This window comes from Lactuca virosa, chromosome 1 (genome assembly GCF_052849685.1).
Source record: "Lactuca virosa cultivar CGN04683 chromosome 1, Lactuca_virosa_CGN04683_v6, whole genome shotgun sequence".
NCBI lineage: Eukaryota > Viridiplantae > Streptophyta > Magnoliopsida > Asterales > Asteraceae > Lactuca > Lactuca virosa.
This window is the reverse complement of record NC_136426.1, coordinates 39,692,522-39,711,029: the sequence shown is the minus strand read 5'-3', so window position 1 is coordinate 39,711,029 and position 18,508 is coordinate 39,692,522. Positions and strand designations below refer to the sequence as shown.

Below are 18,508 nucleotides of genomic sequence, written 5' to 3'. Positions count from 1 at the left end.
ACAAGTCAATTCAAACAGTGATCAGTTGATTAAACTAACATGCTTCCTAGTGTTCAGTTCGTATCAAGCAAGACTTGTAATAATAGTTAATCAAATTACTAATTCAATTAAACCTCTTGTTGATGGTTTATCACACAAGGCTCACACGTTAACTTACTTATTTCCTAGTTAATCCTAGTTTCACATTCGTTATTCCTAGACATATAATCTTGATGGTCATCAAAATCATAAGAGACAAGCAATCAAGCAGATGTTCATACAACTCAATTTACTTGACAATTAACAGCAAATAATTATCATTAACACGTAAGGATCTTTTAACAAGCTTGGCAAGATAAATTAAACATGAATCAAACAATCCAATATAGCAATTAATCCAATAATCAAGGTTTTATTTAATCATAAACTCAAAGTAAATGGTTTTAACACCAAAATCAGAAAGCAAAAACATAATAGTATCACAAAGGAATGCTAAGCATGGTCACGTTATCAAACCACATGATTACCGACACGTATCCGCTCTCTAATCCTTCCGATCTCCGCTCCCGTCAGCTTAACGGCCTTCCGGCCGCCTCTTAGACCCTCAAAACGGCTTAACAGAAGTTAATTGTCGACTAAAAATAGGTTAGAAGTCGGAATTCCCCTTCTGGTTAGCTGATAATCGCTTTTTATAACCCTTGGAACCGAATTACGTACGTTGGGTGTAAGTCGGTTTACGCTGGGCATAGTAGGAATCCATCCGCGATTAGGAAGTCTGGATAAAAACCCAGTACGCTGGGCGTAACTTTAACTACGCTGGACGTAGTCCTCTTTTCAGCATTACGCTTGGCGCAACTTATATTACGCTGGGCGTAATAGCAGTCTTCAACATTTTCTTTCTTTTTGCTTCTAAGCCCGATTTCCGCTCCAATCTTTTCTTTTCCGCTCTATCGACAACTAATAGCTGCAAATCATAATTCAAAGCATTATAAGTACCTTTTTATTTCTAAAAGAGAATAATAAAGGCTAAAATATTAAGATATAACTTATAAAAATATGTATAAAAATACACATATCAGCCCATGTGCAGTCGCAACCTGCACAAAGCGGTTCAAGCACGCTGATTCGAGGTTTGGAGGGCAGAGGGGCCGCACTTGTGGGAAGTGTGAAAAGGTTCATGAGGGTTCTTGACAATCATCTGTTGGATGCCACAAATATGGAAATGAGGGGCACTTTGCGAGGGATTGTCGCCAGCCGGCCCCAATACCGAGTGCTAGGATTTGTTACCATTGTGATCAGGTTGGCCATGTGAAGGTCCATTGTCTGTTGCTCGCCGACAAGCCGGCGCAGGCTCCAACACCATCCACTTTGAGGATCACCGATGGACGCTAGGGTAGGGTGGAGCCCCTGAGGGCTCGCAGTCGTGCTTTCCAACTTACCGCTGAGGTGGCTAGGGCGGCGCCAGACGTCGTTACTGGTATGTTTCTATTTATATTATGTCGAGTTATTTTATGATATTCTTATGCTTATGATTCTGTTAGGTACCTGCTTAATGAACTATTTTCCTGCTCTTGTGCTTTTTGACTCGGATGCGAGTCGATCTTTTGTATCCCAGACATTCAGTAAAGGGTTTGATATGCCTATTGGGGAGTTAGAGTGTCCGTTGCGGGTTTCTATCGCCAACGGCCATGGGGTTTCTGCATCCAGAGTTTATCAGGGTTGTGTCTTGGAGATTTTCGGGGTGCCTTATCCGATTGATTTGATTCCTATCCCCATTAGGTATGTATGTGTGATAGTAGGGATGGATAGGCTGAGCAGGTTTGGTGCTATGATGGACTACGAGGGTCAGCGAGTGGTAGTTCGAACACCAAGTAGGGGACTACTGGTCATCTATAGAGAGGATACCAAGATTGGGTTAGGTTTTTGTTCGGCGGCTAGGGCTCGGCAGTATATTCAGCATGGTTGTATGGGATATCTTGCCTATGTGGTTGACACACGGGTTGGGAAGTAGGCATCGGTTTCAGATGTGCCAGTTGTTAGGGAGTTTGTCGATGTGGTTCTAGAGGAGTTACTAGGTGTGCCTCCCGAGAGGCAGGTTGAGTTTAGGATTGATTTAGTTCCAGGTGCGGCTCTGATTGCCAAAGCACCATACCAACTGGCATCGCCTCAGATGCAGGAGTTGTCCTCTAAGCTCCAGGAGTTATTAGGCAATCAATTCATCAGACCGAGCAGTTAGCCGTGGGGAGCACCGATATTGTTCGTCAAGAAGAAGGATGGTTCGCACCGGATGTGCATTGATTATCGGGAGTTGAAAACGTTGAAGGTGAAGAACTGTTATCTCCTTATGCGGATTGATAACCTCTTTGATCAGCTACAAGGTGCACCTTGGTTCTCCAAGATCGATTTGAGGCCAGGGTATCATCAGATGAGGGTTAGAGCGGAGGATGTGGAGATGACCGCGTTCTGGACTGGTTCTGGTCATTACGAGTTCGTGGTGATGGCATTTAGGCTCACCAATGCACCTGCAACATTTATGGATTTGATGAATCGGGTGTGCGTGCCGATGCTTGATCGATCTATCATTGTTTTCATTGATGATATCTTGGTGTATTCCAAGACTAGGGAGCAGAATAGCTTCTAGGGGTCTTGAGGTGAGAACGGTTATATGCCAAGTTCTTGAAGTGTGAGATTTGGTTACGAGAGGTCCAGTTCTTGGGGGACCTCATTAATCAGGATGGGGTTTTGGTAGATCCGACCAAAATCGAGGTGATTATGTAGTAGGAGGCCGAAGTCTCCTTCGGAGATCATGAGTTTATTGGGATTAGCAGGGTATTATCAGAGATTTATTCAGGACTTCTCCAAGATTGCAGTACCCCTCACTTGTCTGACGATGAAGGGTGTGGATTTCCGTTGGGGACCTAAGCAGGAGGTTGCATTTAAGACTCTGAGGAAGACGGTCTGTGAGGCACCAATGTTGACCCTCCTTGAGGGTGTTGAGGACTTTGTGGTATTTTGTGATGCATCCATCACCAGTCTGGGAGCGGTTCTTATGAAGCGCGAGAGGGTTATTGCTTATGCTTCTCGGCTGCTGAAGTCGCATGAGGTCCGTTATCTGAATCATGATTTGGAGTTAGGAGCAGTGTTGTTTGCTCTCAAGATTTGGCGGCATTATTTGTATGGAGTCCGGTGTACTATTTACACGGATCACAAGAGTTTGAGATATCTCATGGATCAGCCAAATCTGAATATGAGACAACATAGGTGGGTTGACGTGGTCAAGGATTATGACTGCGAGTGTCTGTATCACCCCGGGAAAGCGAATGTGGTCGCTGACGCTTTGAGCCGCAAGACGGCTAGTGCTTCGATTGAGAGTTTATGTATGAGAATATCGGTTGATTCTCTGCTTCTTGATCTGATTAGGGAGGCTCGGGCCGAGGGAGTCAAAAAGGAGAATTGGATGCAGGAGAGACTCAGGGATGAGGTTGACAGGTTCGCCACTGACAGTCGTGGATTATTGATCTGGTATGGATGGGTTTGGGTGCCATATTTTGGTGGGGTCAGGAAGACTGTGCTGGAGGAGGCGCACAAGTCCAGGTTTTCGATACACCTCAGAGCCACTAAGATGTATCGGGAGTTGAGGCTTAATTATTGGTGGTTATGCATGAAGCGAGAGATAGCCTGGTATGTTGAGAGGTGCATGATCTATCGGATGGTCAAGGCCGAGAACCATAGGTCGCATGACAAGTTGCAGCTATTGGAGGTTCCCATGTGGAAATGGGAACATATCACTATGGGTTTCATCACCAAGTTACCTCGGACGGCTAATGGATTCGACGCGATATGGGTTATTGTGGACCGTCTGACCAAGAGCGCCCACTTTCTAACCATCCGAGAGATTTCTTCGGCCGAGAAATTGGCCGATTTGTATGTGTGCGAGATTGTTGCTCGGCATGGTATTCCAGTCTCCATTGTAGTTGATCGATATGTTCAGTTCACATCTCATTTTTGGCAGAAGTTCCACAAGGAACTAGGTACGAGGTTGCATCTTAGCACTGCTTATAATCCGCAGACTGACGGTCAGAATGAGCGGACCATTCAGACACTTGAGGACATGTTGAGAGCCTGTTTCATAGACTTCGGTGGGACCTGTGACTCCTACCTTCCCTTAGCTGAGTTTTCTTACAACAATAGCTATCACTCCAGTATCGGTGCGCCGCCTTTCGAGCTTCTCTATGGAAGGAAGTGTCATACCCCAGTGTGTTGGGGAGAGATTGGTCATAGGGTCTTGGGAAGGACTAAGGTAATCCTTCAAACGTCAGAGCTTATTCAACCGATTAGATAGAGGTTGCAGACAACTCATAGTCGGCAGAAGAGTTATGCCAACAAGCGTCGATCTGAGTTGGAGTTTCAGGTCGTTGACATGGTTTTACTAAAGGTATTACCCTGTAAGGGTGTGATACGCTTCAGGAAGAGAGGCGAATTGGGGCCCCGATATATCGGGCCATTTCGGGTGATTGTTAGGGTTGGCAAGGTAGCTTATAAGTTGGATTTTCCTGAGGAGCTCAGTCAAATTCACAACACCTTCCATGTTTTGCAGTTGCGGAAGTGTGTGGCTAATGATTCAGCGGTTATTCATTTGGATGATGTTCAAGTTGATGATCGCCTGAATTACATTGAGAGACCAGTGGCGATTTTAGATCGGAAGATTAAGGCCTTGCAACAAGGTGGTATCTTTGGTCAAGGTTCAGTGGTAACATCAGAAGGGTTCCGAATGGACATGGGAACCCGAGTTTGAGATGCGGGAGCATTACCCGGAGTGTTCATAGCAGCAGACTTCGAGGACGAAGTCTAGTTCAAGTGGGGGAGAGTTGTAACATCCCGGTGATGAGGTATGTCCAATTTAACCCTTAAGTATGAAGGTTTATGGTATTTAGCCCCTATGTATGAGAAAGATTGCAAAATGGCCCATAGTGGCATTTTTGTAATTCCAGGCCAAGGTCTAGTACATTGGGCGTACGTTGTGTACGCTGGTTGTACATGCGAGGGTTTAGTACGCAGGGCGTACATCGTGTACGTAGGGCGTACGTGTAAGGTTTGCAAACCCTAAATTTTAGGGTTTGCAACCTATTTAAACATCTTTATGGCCTCCAACCTCATATCTCATCATCCTCCAACACCTCTATTCGATTTTAGCAAACCCTAGCCACTTGTTTGAGGATTCTTGACCCTTGTATGTGTTTTTGGTGGTATTGAAGGAGAGAAAGAAGGAAGTAGAACCACCTTGGAAGCTTGAAGGAGCCTTGGATATGGGATCTTCACCTCTATAGCAACCTCCAAGAGGTATAAAGTTTCAAGCTTGACTTATATTTCCTTAGATCTTGCTAAGTTCTTGATTCATGAGCATTTTGCCGTAGGTCTTGACCTTTTTGGAGTATGGCATGCTTTAGTCCATTCTAGTTGTCCTTTCAGATGTTTTGAGGGGTTTAGAAACATAAAAATAGGGTTTTGGCTCTTAATCCTTCTCCATGCATGTGTTTGTTTGTCTTAATGGGTTAAGAGGGTGAGGTTTCTATCATTTAGCACTTATTGGCCATGCAAGACCATAAAGTTGGAAACTTTATGGTCAAGGATGATATTTGGGACTTGGATATGCATTTTAGACGTGATAGCTTAAGTAATAAGCTCTTAAGTCATTATATGGAGAATCAGTTGCATACGTTGGGCGTACCAATGGGTACGCTACGCGTATGTAGTTTGAGAGCCAACTCCTCGGACAGTAAGTCCGGCCCCGCGTACGAGGTCTGGGTAGACTCGGCAGAGTTGACTCGGCTGGGTTGACTCGGTTGATTTTGACCGATTTTGACCAAGGGTATTTGGGAAATTGATATTAATTTAGATTGGGAAATGTTTTGATTATTAGGAGTCGGGTAGAGCCGGTCTTCGGAGTAGAGATTTTTTCAGCATGTATTCGGCCCGAGAGAGGAGTTTTCCTCACTGTACTTATGGGTCGAAGGCACCAAGGTCGGCCCATTGGATTAGATATCCTGGTTGTTGTATGTTATTATGCTGAGATATGTGTTTACTGGTTATGTGATTAGACGGGTAGATCTGTAGGACTACCTGTGTTGCTGATTATCGTAATAATGTTTATATCGATGTGTTATGGTTATGGTTTATTGGGTTGAGGCGGACCGGCTGATACTGAAGGCGAAGATACCCAGGGCGGACCGGATAGAATGAAGTCTTGCGAGGCGGTCTAGTCAAGCCCAAGGCCCAGAGAACGGTCCAGGTAGGCTGAATGCCCGGTGAGGCGGTCCAGTCATGCTGAAGGGTCTGTATGCATGTTGTAGTTTGTTATATTATGTGGTGGTACTTTAGGGGAACTCACTAAGCGTTGGGTTGAAATTTTAGTTTTGTTTCGGGTGCTTCTGAGGACCGTGGCAAGGTGAAGGCGTGATCATGTATATCCTTCGGTTTTATGTTATCTGGAGTTTTGGGACACTCTGATTTTTTGATAAACACTTTTGAAACAATGGTTTTGTAAACATTATGGGTTGAATTGTTGTTTTTGAAAAGTTAAAATTTTTTGTTATTTTTTGAGATCTTACACCTACACTGGTATGGAGGCTAGCAAGGGCAACTCGCCTTCACATGGCCAACCTGCTCACAATGGTAAAAAATCATGGTGCTCGCTAATGGGGCCTACTGACGACAATCCCTAGGAATATGGCCCTCCCTGTCACATTTGTGGCACTCAGAAGAAGATCTACAAACACCCTCATGAACCTTGCCGCACTTGCCACATGTACGACCCCTATGTCCCCCAAACTGTGAATCAGCAGGCTTGAACCGCTTTGCTGCAGCCTGTGGCTGAACCGGAGGCTGCCTATCCTCCCTCGTCTAAGTCTCAATCTCAATCTCAATCTCCGGCCTTCGCGCGGCATCCTGAAGCTCGAAGAGGGTACTGTATCGCTAGGTAGACATAAACTGTCGAACCTCAGTCTTGAGCATGCTCAAGTACCGCACCAACTGGGCCTTCTCGGAGGCAGAATACTCAGGACAGAAAAGAACCCTCTCAGTAAACATCTTGGTTATCTATGTCACTGATTCTGTCATCTTCCTCAACGACATATACTCTTGAGCCAACCTCTCTCTCTCTCTCTCTTTCTCTCTCTCTCTCTCTCTCTCTCTCTCTCCACCAAGGGAACATACTTCATGTGAAACATCTCCAAGAACTGCTCCCAGATAACAACAGTCCTTTGCTCAGGAGTACAGGAACCGGTCACTAGGTTCCACAGGTCCTTCGCGCCCAGTCGGAGGAGGTTCAGGGCGCACCTGACCTTCCAGACCTCTAGATAGGAACATGTGAAAGAACATCCCTCCATGTCATAAATTCATCTCATGGCCACGATTGGGTCCTTGACCTCGTCGAACTCTGGGGGCTTCATGTTGCTGAAGTCCTGGTACTGGAATGAACCTCTCCCTTGAATCCCCGCAACAGCACAAGATGCGGTAGTTGCATCAGCAATAGCCTCAGACACAACGGCGTACCGCTCATCGAATAGCTCAATCATCACGGTCTTTATAGACCCAAAAACCTCTGGGATGGCACCCTGGACAGCAGCAACCACCTCAATGGTGATCAACTTGCGATGTCATCATCTGTCAATCATGGCCTCTCCGGGACGCCAGCTCCTGATCCAGAACCTCTCGTGTACACCATACTGAAAATGAATCAGAATATATCAGAAATACCACAATTCATACTATTACAATCATTATAGAATGACTGCACCCTCGGGGTTCGTGACTTCCTTGCTACACGTACGATTCCTATGCTTTCAGTAGTACAGGCCCATACTATCTTCCACACCTACCCGTATTTGTCTCAAGGGGTCGTCACGGACCACCCGATCTCAAATCTCAACAAATAGGATACGCGTACATCATATACTCACTCTCTCAAGATTGGATAATCACTCCCAAGCTGGCCTGCTATAACCACACTCACTCATAAAACTTCCACCAACTATGCAGCCGCTCGTGCATGCTAATCATACATAACGTTGGATTCCATAGATAGTCGAATACTTGATTTTACCCTAAGCCCACAACTAGAAAAGCAACAGGAAATAAGGATAAATCAAACATTCTCAGGCTATAAAATCTTACTTATGTACAAATGTGATGCATACACTAAGCGACTACAATAATGATGTCAATTCCATCCGGCATACAAGAGATTCTCATAGGTTATCAGGCGTCACACATCAGACAATTCTATCATGAAATTCCTAAGGATCCCTAGCCTACAAACTAGCATGCAATCCTATCATAAGCAATATAATAGTGTGGGTATCTTGGGGTATACTTTCTTGCTTCGATTGCTAATACACATCTCATCCTTCTTTGGTTATCTTTGAAAACAATTTTACAAACAATTTTTGAAAACTTTTACATATCCTTAGTTTGATTCTGGATTCACACTAATGGTCATCCATCTCACTCAAACGAGAGCTCTGATACCAACTTGTAACATCCCAAAAATCAAAATAAATTTTCATTTTTCAGTTTAAGTAAAATCATTTTTTCAATAAAAACCCAGGTCATAAAAACTAAGTATCAAATACAAATATCCCAAAATCAAAGTATCATAAAATCTCCAAAGCATATCACTGAATTTTGTGTACGATTATACCTTCGCCTTGCCCCGATCATCTGAAGTACTTGAAACATAACACTTAAACTATAAGCCAAAGCTTAGTGAGTCTCCCCCAAAATACCCCATCCAACAGAACATATACAAACATGGATGTTGGGTCCACAGTCATCGGACTGGATTACCCTTGGGTCCACAACCATCAGGCTGGATTACCCCCGGCCCACAGTCATCAGACTGGATTGGCTCGGCCCACTCAGTCATCGGACTGGATGACTTGATCTGTTAGCTCACGCACATATGGGTCTCTTCATCAATACGCTCAACATACCCCAAAGTATGCCTGTCGTACTAGCGTTGAGTCCAAAAATTCTTGTTAAGTCCTTAATATAGAAAGCCAACGCATCAAACTTCAGATCTAGGTAAAATGGGGCGTCTCAATGTATAAAGTCTCTAACTTTATCCATTTGCATGCATACAAAAGGGTAAAAATTCAAACCCTAGGTAAAAAAGTCATGTAAGGCTCCAAAGCTCATGCATGGCTTAATGAGAGTGAACAAGCTCTCATTTTTATGAATCTATGAGCTCAAAACTACAGAAGACTACACCTCAAGGACCTGGAGTAGTTCATACTCCATTAGACCAAGACTATAGGACCAAAAATGTACACAAACTCTAGATTAGCAAGATCTTAGCAATTAAATCATCAAGTTTAATGCTTTATACCTTCTGAGGATGCTTGAGGGTGAGATACTTTTGGATCTAAGTTGCCTTGAACTTCCAAGCTAGTCTACCACCTTCTTTCTCCTTTATTAGCACAACAATACACACTTTCAAGCTCAAAAATACACACCAAGGGAGTTGGGTTTGTAGTGGCACGTTTTTAGGAATTGGAGGATGATGGGGAAATAAGTGTCAAGGAGTTAAGGACATTATATATGGCACAAACCCTAAAAATTTAGGGTTAACCACAGCGGCAGCACGCGCATCGTACAACCACGAGTCTTCGCGGCCAGATTAAATGAGTTACGCCAAGCGTAGCTCTAACTTACGCCCAACGTAAGGACCGAAGTGCTAATATTTAAACTTTTGGGCCAAAAATGAAATTATCTGGACAACGAGTGTTACAAAAAATTCATATGTTATTTAATTGACTTAAGATATGAACTGTTATTTTATTATTACTATCCTAATACTTTTCTGGCTAAATTAATTAAAAATAATGTCAAATGAATATGAAAATTCGTATAAAGTGTGGTCGTGTGGGTTCGTCTTGATCAGAAGAAAGGAACACATATCACTCCTAAGTCGATACCATCTGTTGTGCGCATCTGATTGGAAGAATAAAGCGGTGAAGAAGGAGAAGCCAACACGCATCAGTCAACAGATGACTAAGCGTCTTCAGCCACCACCATATAGGAGTTAGGGTTGGAAAGCTAACTCCTATGAAAATGGACCATAAGTGTAAAATTAAAAGAAAATTTAGACCGAAAATGACAAGGCAATAGAAAATTTGGAACTAAAAATGGAAAGGCCCAAACATTACAGTTCATAAGGCCTTGCCAGATTATATATATATATATATATATATATATATATATATATATATATATATATATATATATATATATATATATGGAACCTCATTGTTCATTTTATTTATATTGTGCTAAAGAAACCATAATATACATTCATTTAGAGTTTTTTAAAACGAAATTTAAATTCACACACATTTGAATCATATAAAGGAAAGAGTGCACTAGACTTTAGATACTTTAAACTTTAGGTACTTTATATTAGATGAGTTTTTGTTTCTATTTTAATAGTTATAACAAATTAGGTCTATGTAATAAGTAAAATAACTACATTTATGTTTATCTTATATTTCATAAAGATTTATTACTTTTCTTATATTATTATTAAATTTTAAATCAATGAAGTTTTTTGGCTCGATAATCTTATCGACACTAAATCACCTAAGTTAAAAATATCAACAAAAAAATCATAAAACCATAAAAAAGAATTTTAAGATAATATTATTGTTAAAAATGTAAAATGATTATAGTAAAAATAGATAAAAGCAAAATTGGAACGATGAAACAACACTATTATTTGTTTCTACATCATGCCATGCCAGGAAATCAAACCAATAGATAATCTATTAATCATCATTTTATTCTATCTTCTAATGAAAAAAAAAACATGGCTCAACACCGAATGTTGGAATAAATTAGGTTTATTTGGTCTTTGGATGACTGAGTCTAGAGGAAAATAACATGGGGTGGTCGGCGCCATGCACATTGATAGGAGAACATGCACCTACAAAATCTAAGGGTTATCACGTCTTCTTTCAGCTTTATATAGCCTCATCTGTAGTCTCTTTGAAATGTATGTAATCAGTTTCTTTTGAAAGTAATATACACAAATTTGTTGTTTTGATTGGTGTTCAAAGAGTGAGTCCGGGTCTGACTTCCAACATTTGTTATCAGAGCCTAGGGCTCAGTTAGAAGAAGGTGGAGCGATCTCATGTGAATTGCAGAAAGGAGTGACGGTCGGCTGCCACAACAACAAATATTGTCGCCAGAAAAGCTCAACACCGACGTGATGAAGGATGAACGGCGAGAAGGATGACCGAAACTCACCAGACAAGATCGTGAGAAGAAAGAAGACCAAAAGAAGCCCATGGCAGCTGCAACCGACCGACGGCTTGAAAATTTAGACCGAAGGAGGTAAACGAAACTTGGGTTTACTTGAAAAAGAAAAGACCGAGTACCAATTATGTGACAGAAAGGTACAATTTTTGACCGTATTATTTTCACAAAGTGTGTGATAGCAAGAAAGAAAATTTCGATTGCAACCCTATGCAATCAGATTGAGAGAAGGAAGGAAAGAGAGAGTATCGCTCTCCATGTCAGTTGTTTTGTGGTGGTGGTGCGGTGGTTTAGGATTGAGTGCAAACTCAATGAAGTAAACCGGGTCTTATTATTTGATTGTTTGGTGGGGATAGTACATCGGCAACAACTCTTGACAACATACTTGGTGGTGAGGAATGGCGATACATGGTTAAGAAGGAAAGGGTTTTATGTGTTGTGTGCTGAACATCATGCATTGTGCCCATCATTGTTGGAACCAATCACCTCCATTGCCGAGAGAGAGAATCTTTATAGAGAGTGAATCAGGAAAATGGACTCGGTGATGCTGGGTCTTTGTGATCAAAAGAAAGAAAGAAGCAACAACATGTTTATTGTATGTCAACAAACATAAGAAAGAAAGCAAGAAACAAGATGAAGCAAGCAGGAAGGTGGAGCAATCAGTAAGGTTGATAACGTTTGGCATGAGACAGTAAGAAGTCTGAGCAAGATTATAGTAAGAGAAGCAGCATCAAGATCATCAAGATTAACAAAGTGAACATTGGGTAATCTTGATAAGTCAAGTCGGGCTTTTGGTTACGAGTCAATGGGTAACCGAATCTCCTCTCCTATTCTAATTCTAATAAAAGAAAGAGTACCCAAATTCCACATGGCATATTTTCTCAGCCCAAAATTTTACAAAATGAAATACCTATTTTACCCTTCTACTCAATAAACTTTCACCGCATTAAATCCGGCGTTGATTTTTTGCAATCCCGTTTTAAATGGGGAATAACTAATATGCAAAATCTCATTTGAATCGATGTTGCAGCAAGAAATTAGTAGCAAAATCTTCATTACGCTTGATCGTCCACCTCGACACCAAATCGTCTCTTATATAAACCATGGTTGCAATCGGTCTATATTAATCGAGGCATATATATTATTTTCATTCGATTAGTCTAATAATTTGCCTTCGATCAATGTTCAATCAACAATACTCAAGGTTAGTCTTTATGCCATGCTTTCGATTTCTTTCTTTATTTGATATGCGATTGTTGTAGATATTAATGGATATTGAAGCCATAAATTGAAATTCTAATCCAATCAAGGTATGAATTGTAAAAGTGATCGATTAAATATCTTTCAGCCGTTAATTTTTTTCTTGTATTTTAAGCCCTAAGAGAACATGATATTGGATAGTTCTGTGAATAGGTTTTGAAATCAATTTTTGATAACTATTCTTATTCAGGCGCGACTTTCTAATTTGCAGAAGGACTTGATATTGCATGGTGTAAGGCTCTTGAGATGGGACTACTTGCACATCGGGTTATGTCCTTTACATACCTCCAAAAGTAAATCTCTTGAATTTTCTTATTGGTTATTGCATTTCTGTTGGTTCTAATTTATTATATTCAAGTTACATTAAATATGCATATGTAATATCATAATCAAATTGAGCTTCAATATTAAGAGGTAGGAAAGTAATACATCAAACAAAGGGTATATAAACAATTTGGTAGTATCAAATTAGTCGCTAAAGAATCAAATAATCATAAGCAATTTTACTCTACTTATCAATCTAATAATTAGGTTAATAAAAAAAATTCATTGTATTTATGTATAATAATGAGTTTTTTTAATTGTGGGGTTACATATATTGGTGGATTTGGGCGAGATATTGCATTTGTTTGAAGGTAGTGTTTGGAATGCCAAAATACCTACAAAAGCAGTTAAACAAGCTCCTTATGCGTATTATGCAAGCCCCCTCCTGAATGCCATTGGTATAGGTATGGTTCCAGCCTCGGTCAGGTGAGAGTCTTGAATCCTGTTGATAATTTGAAATTTTAGGTCGTAATTTTTTTATGTGTTGGTGATCTAAATAAATTGATGGGTTTGTGATAGATCCTAGAACATGGCGTTTTATTCCCACTTTGAGGAGTGAAATCTTGATCCTAAATGAGCCTTTTTTTTAATCAATTAGAGGTTAATATAATGTGTGTGCTACTCCAACAGGAATTGAAAAGGTATTGTTCTACTTAACCAAATATAGTGTTTAGAAAGCTTAATTTTTAACTTCTAAATTTAATGTTTTCTAAGCTTTTGAAATTTCTAAACAAATTTAAATGCTATAAATTGGATAGGTTTTCAAAGAATAATGTTACAAGGTTATAATTGGGAAAAAATTTAAGTTCTTAGCATTTATACAAAAATATTTATTGTAAATTAAAAAAATTTGATTTTAAACATACTGGAATTGAATTGTATCAATAATATGCATTACTAGAAAATAAAATCAATAAAACTTATAAATTTACAAAGATTGGGTCATTGCTTTGGTTTCTTTTCCCCTATTTTTTCTTGTTTTTTTCGAATAGTAAACCTCTTTTGTTTTTAGTTCATTTGTTAGCCGGAAACATCTTTGATATTAATATAACATGTGTGCTACTCCAACAGAAGTTGAAAATGTATTGTTTTATTTTACTTTATTTTGGAAATATTGGGATGTTTTTTCATTTGTCTCTTTTGGGGCTTCTCATTAAGAACTTCCTAAAGAATCTCATATGCTTACTATATATTTCTTGAATATCTTTGCTTATAGTTAAATTTTCATCGATGGACGTAATTTGGTGTTGTCGTACAATTCACATTAGCTTGATCTTATAGATACAAAAGACATGTCTTTGCGATTGCCCTCAGACCCATATCAACACATAAGGTTGTTGTCAGGGAAAGGATTATCAAATTCTAAGTGGTTGTTTCTATGTAAATTACTATTATTAGGTGGTACTTTGTCCCATGTCTGTGTAGTCTAGAGGTTGACTTGTGTGTATATTTTATTTAAATAATATGTATAAATATATTTGCTATTTTTTACCGATATAATGAATATGTTATAATATTTTACCTGTAATAGCAATATACTTTGTATTTTTACTGATTATAACAGTTATTCACATGGAGAACTGTAATTGGTTACCATTTCCACATATTCAGTCTTTTGCTTATATACAAGAGAACCAATGATGGTATGTGGATATAATTTCCATATTGTCATTCTTTCGATGCAATATGAGCAAAAAAAATTTAAAAACAAATTAAAAGGTAATTAATTACCAATACACCAGGTTGAAACTAATAATAGATAAACTATTGAAATTAATAATAGTGTTTTTCTTTCTCAACCGTGGTTTCCACGGGTTTAAACCTACTGTTGGAATAAATTAGGTTTAATTAGTCTTTGTATGACCAAGTCTAAAGGAAAATAATGTGGCTTAGTCACCACTTTGATAGGAACACATGCACTTACAAAATTTCAGGGTTATCACGACTTCTTTTAGTTTTATATAGCCACATCTATAGTCTCTTTTAAATGTATGTAATCGGTTTCTTTTAAAAGTAATATATACAAATTTGTTGTTTTGATCACTATTTAAAGAGTGAGTCCGGGTCTGATTTCCAACAATTTCAATCTCGAATGCAAATATAAAAAAATGAGAAAAAAAAACGTATCCTTAATTTAATTATAGTTGTTCATGATTCATGCACATAATGAGCAATTAAATAATAAAAATAATCAAATAAAAAGATTTGGTGTAAGGTGAGAACTTTGGATTTCAACCAAAATAATTGAAACCATAGTATAATATTTGGTTAACTGAATATTTACAAGAGCATGTATTTGTTGTTCCTAACAATTTGTCTTGACTTGGAATTTGTAACGAATCTACGACGAGTTTAAGATCGAACAATATTAAATGAGCAACATCTAGACTCAAGCAAGCAGCTCACGTGCTTGCCACTATCCTTGTTTTAGTTTATGTTTATTTTAATTTGTCTAGTATTTTCTCCTCTAGATAGTGGGCAGTTGTCAAATTGTAGTTTCCAGTTTTCTAGATAGTGGTAGTGTAGTAGCAGTTACCTTTTTTTTTTTTTTTTCAGTTTTGCCATTTATGGCTTTCTTTTGTAATCCGTTTCTTTTATGTTAATCAGATACACAAGTGTGTGTAACTGTGTGTTTCCTTCTTCATTGCTTTGCTGTGTTCCCTAGTTGTGTACTAGGAAGATTGTCTTTATCAGGTCAACAAAGTGGTATCAGAGCCTGCGTATCAATGGCTGAACTTCAGGTCGTTGTTGGTGTTAAGAAGCTTAACAATCAGAACTATAACACATGGTCTACTTGCATCACGTCATACATGCAAGGGCAAGACCTGTGGGAAGTCGTGAATGGGACTGAAACTAAGCAACCTGAGGCGGAAGACAATAATGGGATCTTACATAAGTGGAAGATCAAGGCTGGCAAAGCTATGTTTGTTTTAAAAACAACCGTTGAAGAAGATGTACTTGAGCACATCAGAGATGCGTCAAATCCAAAGGAAGCATGGGATATCTTATCAACCTTGTTCTCAAAGAAGAATGATACGAAGTTGCAACTTCTTGAGAATGAACTCTTATCTGTTTCCCAGAAAGATATGACAATCCCACAGTACTTTCACAAGGTTAAAGCTACATGCAGAGAAATTGTGGAACTTGATCCAGACTCTAAAATCGGTGAAGCAAGGATGAAAAGAATAATCATACATGGGCTAAAACCTGAATTCAGAAGTTTTGTAACAGCGATTCAAGGTTGGGCAACTCAACCTTCCCTTGTTGAATTCGAAAATCTATTGGCTGGATAGGAGGCTTTAACGAAACAGATGGGAGGGGTAACTATCAAGGATGATGGAGAAGCTTTGTATGCAGAGAAAGGTAAAGGAAAACAAAGATTTTCAGGAAATCACTGGTACAGAAAAGATACAGACAGAAATAAGAATCAAGAAAAAGAAAAGAAGACTTACAAGCATGAGAAAGGAGAGTCGTCTGAAGAAAGATCAAAGAACCACCATCACAATAAACGATTTCCTTACAAGTGTTACAACTGTGGTCAAAAAGGCCATATGGCACGTAACTGTAGATTTGAGAAAGTGGAAGAAGGGAATGCTGCAACATCACATGAGGAAGAGGTGTGGGACGCAGAAGCGATGTATGCACAAGTTGAAGATGTTGATGATGCACTAGCACTTACAGCAACCACCGAGAACAATCGAAACCGTTTTGATGAATGGATTGTCGATTCGGGCTGCTCTAATCATATGACAGGGGAACATGAGAAGCTTCAAGGTTCAGTAAGTTATGGTGGCAGCAAAGTGGTTGTAATTGCTGATAATTCCAAGCTTCTAATTGCACATGTTGGAGAAGTAGTGTTTTGTCCGGAAGATAACAACAAAGATCTAACACTCGAGAATGTGTACCATGTCCCAGGTATGAAGAAGAACCTTCTTTCAGTCTCACAGTTAGCTTCCACTGGCCATTATGTGTTATTTGGACCGGATGATGTGAAGATTTTTAAAGAATTTGAGACCCCCTCAAAACCCATTTTGAAAGGTAGAAGATCAGATTCTATCTATGTAATGTCAGCAGAAACAACTTATGTAGAGAAAACAAAAAGAAATCAAAATGCAGACTTGTGGCATATGAGGCTGAGGCATGTGAGTTATGATAAGCTTGAACTCATGATGAAGAAACAAATGGTTAAGGGCCTTCCAAAACTCGAAGTCAGAAAAGATGTTGTATGTGCCGGATGTCAATTTGGTAAAGCTCATCAGCAACCATTTGGCAGATCAGAGTACAAGTCTCGAGCACCATTAGAACTTGTACACTCCGATGTGTTTGGACCAGTAAAGAAACCTTCTATCAAAGGTATGAAGTACATGGTAACCTTCATAGATGATTTTTCAAGGTATGTTTGGGTGTATGTCATGGCTGAAAAGTCTGAAACATTTGCCAAGTTCAAGGAATTTAAAGCGGAAGCTGAAAGAGAAACAAAACACAAAATCAGCTGCATCCGGTCTGATAATGGAGGGGAGTATCTCGCAACAGAATTCAGTGAGTACTTAAAAACAAATAAGATCAAACGGCAGCTAACTTGTCCAAATACCCCACAACAAAATGGGGTATCTGAGAGAAAGAATAGACACTTGCGTGAGATCTGTAAAAGTATAATGCATGATAAAAATGTTCCAGGGCAATACTGGGCAGAAGCAATGAAAACAACTGCCTATGTGATTAATCGGATTCCGCAACAAAATCTTGATTATGTGTCACCGTTTGAAATGCTCTTGGAGATCAAGCCCAATGTGAGTCACCTACGTGTATTTGGTTGTGTATGTTATGTGTTCATACCTAACCACTTGCGAAGTAAAATGGAAAAGAAAGCTGTTCGATGCTTATTTGTGGGGTATGATCAAGAGAGAAAAGGCTGGAGGTGTTGTGATCCTAACTCTGGAAGGTGCTATGTTTCAAGGAATGTGGTTTTTTATGAGAATTCCTCTTGGTGGTCAGAAAAGCATGAGGTTCTTCCTGATTCTAAACTTCTTAAAGAAGAGATGGAATCAAATGTGAGACTAGATGTGGAAGGGAGTGATATAGTGATTGATAATGATGAGGTTCATACTCAAGGTCAATCTCTGAAACAGTCTAATGGACTTGTTAATGATGATAACAACAACGAAACTCCAAATCCCAGAAGATCATCAAGAATCAGGAAACCAAATCCTCGTTATGCCAATGCTGCAATAGTTGAAGAAGTAGAAACTGAACCAGACACGTATGATCAAGCTGTAACCAAACAAAAGTGGGTTTTGGCAATGAAGGAAGAATTCGATGCCCTAATTAGGAACCAAACGTGGGATTTAGTTCCAAAGCCAGATGATGTGAAGCCAGTTTCATGCAAGTGGGTATTTAAGATAAAACGTAAAGCAGATGGGTCAATAGGAAGGTATAAGGCACGTTTGGTAGCCCGTGGTTTTTCACAACAATACGGGCTGGATTATGAGGACACATTTAGCCCAGTGGCTAAGATAACTACAATTAGGGTTTTGCTAGCTTTGGCGGCAAGTAAAAGATGAAATCTGTGGCAAATGGACGTGAGCAACGCTTTTTTGTATGGAGACTTAGACCATGTGATTCATATGGATCAACC

General features: G+C 39.6%; 1 protein-coding gene and 1 long non-coding RNA gene across 5 annotated transcripts; both read left to right on the top strand.

The window, feature by feature from the left end:
- The first annotated feature begins 11,049 nt into the window (after positions 1-11,049).
- On the top strand, positions 11,050-14,389 carry LOC145107831 (uncharacterized). Of its 4 annotated transcripts, none has more exons than XR_013708013.1 (3): positions 11,050-12,098; positions 12,320-12,493; positions 12,761-14,389. It is a non-coding gene; the product is annotated as an uncharacterized LOC145107831 (long non-coding RNA). The 4 variants fall into 4 exon arrangements; XR_013708020.1 differs by lacking the exon at positions 11,050-12,098 and having other exon boundaries at positions 12,262-12,493; positions 12,761-13,514; positions 14,090-14,389; XR_013708003.1 differs by lacking the exon at positions 11,050-12,098 and having other exon boundaries at positions 12,142-12,493.
- A 1,210-nt stretch (positions 14,390-15,599) lies between these two features.
- Positions 15,600-16,166, top strand: LOC145113129 (uncharacterized). Its single transcript, XM_079049253.1, has one exon. It carries the CDS (start codon positions 15,600-15,602, stop codon positions 16,164-16,166), a length of 567 nt encoding a protein of 188 aa, XP_078905379.1.
- The last annotated feature ends 2,342 nt before the right edge of the window (positions 16,167-18,508 follow it).